Source organism: Zonotrichia leucophrys, unplaced genomic scaffold, assembly GCF_028769735.1.
Source record: "Zonotrichia leucophrys gambelii isolate GWCS_2022_RI unplaced genomic scaffold, RI_Zleu_2.0 Scaffold_1974_7750, whole genome shotgun sequence".
Classification (NCBI taxonomy): Eukaryota; Metazoa; Chordata; class Aves; order Passeriformes; family Passerellidae; genus Zonotrichia; species Zonotrichia leucophrys.
The window spans coordinates 1-7750 of NW_026994179.1; the positions used below are offsets into that span (position 1 = coordinate 1).

General features: G+C 39.5%; 1 protein-coding gene across 1 annotated transcript; it reads left to right on the plus strand.

The window, feature by feature from the left end:
* Positions 1-444: 444 nt before the first annotated feature.
* On the plus strand, positions 445-7744 carry LOC135442190 (large neutral amino acids transporter small subunit 2-like; the record flags this gene model as incomplete). Its single annotated transcript, XM_064701729.1, has 5 exons — positions 445-570; positions 2193-2346; positions 3402-3525; positions 5707-5810; positions 6939-7744. Coding segments are annotated over 5 exons (644 nt in total), but the record flags the coding sequence as incomplete, so codon positions are not given.
* Positions 7745-7750: the final 6 nt, after the last annotated feature.

Sequence of the window (7750 nt, forward strand, 5' to 3'; positions counted from 1 at the left end):
ATCCCCATTTTTTCACCTAAAATCTTCATTTTTTCACCAAAAATCCCCATTTTTTTTCCCAAAATTCTCAATTTTTTACCCAAATCACCCACCCATTTTTAATTGAAATTTTAGCCATTTTAACCCTTAAAATCCCCATAAAATCCCCATTTTTTGCCATAAAATCCCCATTTTTTCACGTAAAATCTTCATTTTTTCACCTAAATTCTTAATTTTTTTTTCCAAAAATCCCATTTTTTTTACCCAAAATTTATCTGTATTTTTCGCCCCCTTCAATTCCATTTTAACCCTTAAAATCTCCATAAAATCCCCATTTTTTGCCGTAAAATCCCCATTTTTTGCCGTAAAATCTCCATTTTTTCACGTAAAATCTCCATTTTTTCACCAAAATTCACCGGGTTTTTTCCCAAAATTTCACTTTTTTAACCCAAATTTATTTTCCAGTGCTCCTGACGTGGGTGAATTGTCACAGTGTCCGTTGGGCCACGCGAGTTCAGGATGTTTTTACAGCTGGGAAGTTGCTGGCGCTGGCGCTGATCGTGGGAGCCGGGGCCGTGCTGATCGGGAAAGGTAAAAATGGGGAAAAAACGGGAAAAAATGGGGGAAAAATGGGGAAAAATGGGGGAAAAAAATGGGGGAAAAATGGGGAAAAATGGGGGGGAAAAAAGGGGAAAAAAGGGGGGGAAATGGGGGAAAAATGGAGAAAAAATGGGAAAAAAGGGGAAAAAATGGGGGAAAAATGGGGAAAAATGGGGGAAAATGGGGAAAAATGGGGAAAAATGGGGGAAAATGGGGAAAAAAATGGGGGAAAAATGGGATGGGGAAAAAGGGAAAATGGGGAAGGGAAAAAATGGAAAAAACAGGGAAAAAAATGGAAAAGGGGAAAATGGGAAAAATGGGGAAAATGGGGATTTGGGGAAAAAAATAGATTGGAAAAAATGGGAAAAGGGGGAAAAATGGGAAAAAAGGGAATTTTGGGGAAAAAAATGGGGAAAATGGGAAAAAGGGAAAAAGGGAAATGGGGGAAAAATGGGGAAAATGGGGAAAAAATAGAAAAATGGAAAATGGGAAAAAATGGGGAAAAAAGGGGGGAAAATGGGGAAAAATGGGGAAAAATGGGGAAAAAAAAGGGAAAAAATGGGGAAAAAATGGGGGAAAAAAGTGGGGGAAAAATGGGGGAAAAAAGGGGGAAAAATGGGGAAAAAATGGGAAATGGGAAAAAATGGGGAAAAATGGGAAAAAAGGGGGAAAATGGGGAAAAACGAGGGAAAAATGGGGAAAAATGGGGAAAAAAGATGGGGAAAAAATGGAAAAATAGGGGAAAAGGGAAAATGGGGAAAAAATGGGGAAAAAAATGGGGAAAAAAGAGGGGAAAATGGGGGAATTATGGGGAAAAAATGGGGAAAAAAATCCCGGAAAAAAATGGAAAAATATAGAAAAAAAGATTGAAAAAAAATGGACGAAAAAATAATAAAAATAATTTTGGAAAGAAATGGGAAAAAATGCAAAAAAATGGGAAACAAAGGAGGGAAAATGGGGCCTCGAGGGATTTCTGGGGAGAAGAGATCCCCGGATACTGGAACTAGGAAAAAAATTACAAAAATATACTGAAAAAATCACAAAAAATTCGAAAAAATGCTAAAAAAATCAAAAAAATCCAATTTTATAATATAATTTACACATTAGAATAAAAGTCGCCCTCAAAACTGGGGACAAAAACGGAAAATCGACCAAAATGACAAAAAATTCGAAAAAAATCAAAAAAAAGAAAAAATTTCCCAAAAAATCCCAAAAAAATGGATTTTTTTAGTTTTTTTAAAAACCCTAAATGGCAGTGGAAAAAACACAAATTCGGTCCGGCCCCATCCTATGGATTGTTTTCCCATTGGCGGGTCGAGGGCGTCGCAGGCTCGGGGGGGCCCGGGGCCGGGGGGGCGGGGCCTCTGCTCCTGGCCTGGGAAATGGGGAAAAAATTGGATAAAAAATGGGGAAAAATTGGGGAAAAAACCCGGAAAATATCGGGAAAAAATCCTAAAAAAGAAATGGAAAAACATAGAAAAAAATCACAAAAAAATATCGTAAAAAATCACAAAAAATTCGAAAAAAATCCCAAAAAAATGGTAAAAAATCATAAAAAAATCGGATTTTTTCCAGATTTTCTTTAAAATATTTTTATTTTTCACCATTGGCAGGTGAGAACTTTTGGCTCCGCCCCTCGCAGGCGTTTTCCTGGTGGGCGGAGCCGGGGGCGGGGCCTCTGTTCCTGGCCTGCCTCCAGGGCTCCTTCGCCTACGGGGGCTGGAATTTCCTCAATTACGTCACCGAGGAGCTGGTGGAGCCCCAGAGGTGAGGATTGGGGGGAAATTGGGAAAAAAGGGGAAAAAAAATGGGGAAAAATAAAAAAAAAATGGGGAAAATCGGAGAAAAAATGGGGGAGAAATGAGGGAATTTGGGGGAAAAATGGGGAAAAAATTGGAATTAAAAATGGGGATTTTGGGGCAGCTGGGAGGGGAAAAAATGAGAAAAAAAATGGGGAAAAATTTGGAATTAAAAATGGGAATTTTGGGACACCTGGGAGGGGAAAAAATGGGGAAAAATTTGGGTGAAAAATGGGGAAAAAATGGAGAAAATTGGAATTAAAAATGGGAATTTTGGGGCACCTGGGAGGGGAAAAATGGGGAAAAAATGGGGAAATTTGGGTGAAAAATGGGGAAAAATTGGGAATTTTGGGGCACCTGGGAGGGAAAAATGAGAAAAAAATGGTGAAAAAATGGGGAAAAGAAGAGAAAATTTGGGTGAAAAATGGGGAAAAAATGGGAATTTTGGGGCACCTGGGAGGGGAAAAATAAGGAAAAAAAAGATGGAAAAATGAAAAAATTTGGCTGAAAAATGGGGAAAAAATTGGTGTAAAAAATGGTGAAAAAATGAGAAAATTTGGGTGAAAAATGGGGAAAAAATTGGAATTAAAAATGGGGATTTTGGGCACAGCTGGGAGGGGAAAAATGGGGAAAAAATGAGAAAATTGGAATTAAAAATGGGGAAAAACAGGGAAAAAATGGGGGAAAAATGAGGAAATTTGGGTGAAAAATGGAGAAAAAATGGAGAAATTTTGGTTAAAAATGGGAATTTTGGGGCACCTGAGAGGTGAAAAAACGGTGAAAAGTTGGGGGAAAAAATGGGGAAAAAATGGGAGGAAATGAAGGAGAAAGCTGTGGAAATTGGGGTTAAAAATGGAAATTTTTGTGTAAAAAATGGGGATTTTTAGGCAAAAAAATGGGAATTTTGGGGTAAAAAATGGGAATTTTTTGTTCAAAATGTGGATTTTGGGGTTTTGGGCCGTCCCGAGCTGGATTTTGGGGTGATTTTGGTGATTTTTGGTGATTTTGGTTTGGTTTTTTCAGGAATTTGCCCTTGGCCATCTCCATTTCCATCCCGCTGGTGACGTTTCTGTACGTGGCGGCCAATGTGGCGTATCTGGCTGCCATGAGCCCCAGGGAGATCCTGCAGAGCGATGCTGTGGCCGTGGTGGGTAAAAAATCCAAAATATTTGGGGCGAAAAAGGGAAAATTTGGGAAAAAACGGTGAAAAAATGAGAAAAATCGGTGAAAAAATGGCGAAAAAATGGGATTTTTAGGGTTAAAAATGGCAAAAAAAAGAGAATTTAAGGGTTAAAAATGGCAAAAAAAATTGGGATTTTTAGGGCTAAAAATGGTGGGGAAAATGGGGATATTTAGGTGGGAAAAATGGGAACTTTTAGGTGAAAAATGGTGAAAAAATGAGAAAAATCGGTGAAAAAATGGGGATTTTAGGGTAAAAAATGGGGATTTTAGGGTTAAAAATACAGAAAAAATTGGGATCTTTAGGGTTAAAAATGGTGGAAAAAATGAGAATTTTAGGTGGAAAAAAAGGGGATTTTAGGGTTAAAAATGGTGGAAAAAATGGGGATTTTTAGGGGAAAAAATGGGGATTTTAGGGTTAAAAATGGGGATTTTTGGGGTACCTGGCTGCCATGAGCCCCAGGGAGATCCTGCAGAGCGACGCTGTGGCCGTGGTGAGCAAAAAATCCAAAAATTTTGGGGTGAAAAAGGGAAAATTTGGGAAAAAACGGTGAAAAAATGAGAAAAATCGGTGAAAAAATGGCGAAAATCGGTGAAAAAATGGGGATTTTACGATGAAAAATGGGGATTTAAGGGTTAAAAATGGTGGGAAAATGGGAATTTTTAGGTGAAAAAAATGGGGATTTTTAGGTGGAAAAATGGGAATTTTTAGGTGAAAAAATGAGAAAAATCGGTGAAAAAATGGCGATTTTAGGGCTAAAAATGGGATTTTTAGGGTTAAAAATGGTGGAAAAATGGGGATTTTTAGGTGGAAAAAATTAGAATTTTAGGGATAAAAATGGCAAAAAAACCGGGATTTTTAGGGTTAAAAATGGTGGAAAAATGGAGTTTTTTGAGGTGGAAAAAATGAGAATTTTAGGTGGAAAAATGAGAATTTTAGGGTAAAATGTAGAAAAAATGGGGATTTTAGGGTGAAAAATGAGAATTTTAGGGTAAAAATGGTGGGAAAATGGGATTTTATGGTAAACAGGTGAAAAAATTGGGATTTTTAGGGTTAAAAATGGTGGAAAAATTTGGATTTTTAGGTGGAAAAAATGGTTAAAAATGGTAAAAATAAAGGGGATTTTAGGGTTAAAAATGGTGGAAAAAATGGGGATTTTAGGGCTAAAAATGGGATTTTAGGGTTAAAAATGGGGATTTTTGGGGTACCTGGCTGCCATGAGCCCCAGGGAGATCCTGCAGAGCGATGCTGTGGCTGTGGTGAGCAAAAAATCCAAAAATTTTGGGGTGAAAAAGGGAAAATTTGGGAAAAAACGGTGAAAAAATGAGAAAAATCGGTGAAAAAATGGCAAAAAAATGGGATTTTTAGGGTTAAAAATGGCAAAAAATTGGGATTTTTAGGTGGAAAAAATGTGGATTTTTAGGTGACAAAATGGGGATTTTAGGGTTAAAAATGGGGGAAAAAATGAGAATTTTAGGGTTAACAATGGTGGAAAAATGGAGATTTTAAGGTAAAAAATGGTGGAAAAATTGGGATTTTTAGGTGAAAAAAATGGGGATCTTAGGATTAAAAATTGTGAAAAAATTGGGATTTTTAGGGTTAAAAATGGTGGAAAAATCGAGAATTTTAGGTGGAAAAAATGAGAATTTTAGGGTTAAAAATGCTGAAATAATGGGGATTTTAGGGTGAAAACACGCGAAAAAATTGGGATTTTTTAGGGTTAAAAATGGTGGAAAAATGGTGGAAAAATGGTGGAAAAATGGGGATTTTTAGGTGGAAAAAATGGGGATTTTAGGGTTAAAAATGGTGAAAAAATTGGGAATTTGAGGGTTAAAAATAGGGATTTTTAGGTGAAAGAAATGGGGATTTTTAGGGTTAAAAATGGTGAAAAAAATGGGAATTTTATGGTTAAAAATGGCAAAAAAATTGGGATTTTTTAGGGTTAAAAATGGTGGAGAAAATGAGAAAAATTGGTGTAAAAATGGGGATTTTTAGGGTTAAAAATTGGAATTTTTAGCTAAAAAATCAGGATTTTTTGGTGGGAAAAAGGGGATTTTTCGGGAATTTCGGGGGGATTTTTGGGGAATTTTACATTTTAGGATTTTGTGGGAAATTTGGGAATAATTTGGGATTTTTTGGGAATTTCAGACGTTCGGGGAGAAGGTTCTGGGCCCCCTGGCCTGGGTGATGCCCTTGGCCGTGGCTCTCTCCACCTTCGGCGGCGTCAACGGCTCCCTCTTCACCTGCTCCAGGTCAGCAATTCCCAAAATTCCCAAAATTCCCAAAATTCCCAAAAATTCCCGGAATTTTCCCCCATTTTTCCTGATTTTTTTCCGATTTTTTTCCGATTTTTTCCTGATTTTTTCCGATTTTTTTCTGATTTTTTCCGATTTTTTTCGATTTTTCCATCCAATTTCTCAATTTTCCCCCATTTTTTCTATCTCTGTCCCCTCTTCACCTGCTCCAGGTCAGCAATTCCCAAAATTCCCAAATTTCCCAAAATTCCCAAAAATTCCCGGAATTTTCCCCCATTTTTCCTGATTTTTTCCGATTTTTTTCCGTTTTTTTTCTGATATTTTGCTCATTTTTCTGTCAAATTTCTCAATTTTTCTCCCAATTTTTCCCCTCTTCACCTGCTCCAGGTCAGCAATTCCCAAATTCCCAAATTTCCCAAAATTCCCAAAATTCCCGGAATTTCCCCCATTTTTCCTGATTTTTTCCGATTTTTTTCCGTTTTTTTTCTGATATTTTGCTCATTTTTCTGTCAAATTTCTCAATTTTTCTCCCAATTTTTCCCCTCTTCACCTGCTCCAGGTCAGCAATTCCCAAAATCCCCAAAATTCCCAAAATTCCCAAAAATTCCCGGAATTTCCCCCATTTTTCCTGATTTTTTTCCGATTTTTTTCCGTTTTTTTTCTGATATTTTGCTCATTTTTCCGTCAAATTTCTCAATTTTTCTCCCAATTTTTCCCCTCTTCACCTGCTCCAGGTCAGCAATTCCCAAAATTCCCAAATTTCCTGAAATTCCCAAAAATTCCCGGAATTTTCCCCATTTTTCCTGATTTTTTTCCGATTTTTTTCTGATTTTTTCCTGATTTTTTTTTATTTTTCCATCAAATTCCTGATTTTTTTTTCCCTCTAATTTCCCTGATCACCTGCTCCAGGTCAGAAATTCCCAAATTTCCCAAAATTCCCAAAAATTCCCAGAATTTTCCCCAGTTTTCCTGATTTTTTTCCGATTTTTCCCCATGACGTCACTGCCCCGGTCATTTCCCCATGACCACGCCCACTATGACATCACCCTTTGTCTGACCACGCCCACCATGACATCATCACCCACCACCCCCTGTGACCACGCCCACCATGATGTCACTCTCCAGTGTGACCCCGCCCCCCATGACGTCATTCCCAGTTGTGACCACGCCCATCATGACATCATTCCCAGTTGTGACCCCGCCCCCCATGACGTCATTCCCAGTTGTGACCACGCCCATCATGACATTATTTCTGTTATGACCACGCCCACCATGACGTCACCAATCCACTCATTTCCTCCATGGCATCTCCTTCCCTAGACCACGCCCACCATGACATCACCCCCGTTGTGACCACGCCCACCATGACATCACCTCTATTGGACCACGCCCACAATGACGTCACCGATCTTGTTATTTCCTTGTGACCACGCCCACCATAACCCCACCCCTGTTATGACCACGCCCACCATGACGTCACCCATCTGTTCCTTTCCCATTACATCACCTCTCCGTGACCACGCCCACCGTGGCATCACCTCCATTTGACCACGCCCACCATGACGTCATCAATCCACTCATTTCCTCCATGGCATCTCCTCCCTGTGGCCCCGCCCACCATGACATCACCCCTGTTGTGACCACGCCCACCATGACATCATTGTCATTGTGACCACGCCCACCATGACGTCACCGATCTTGTCATTTCCCTTGTGACCACGCCCACCATAACCCCACCCCTGTTATGACCACGCCCACCATGACGTCACCCATCTGTTCATTTCCCATTACATCACCTCTCCGTGACCACGCCCACCAATGCATCGCCTCCATTTGACCACGCCCACCATGGCATCACCTCTCCGTGACCACGCCCACCATGACGTCACCGCCGCCGTGACCACGCCCACCATGGCTTCACCTCCATGTGACCACGC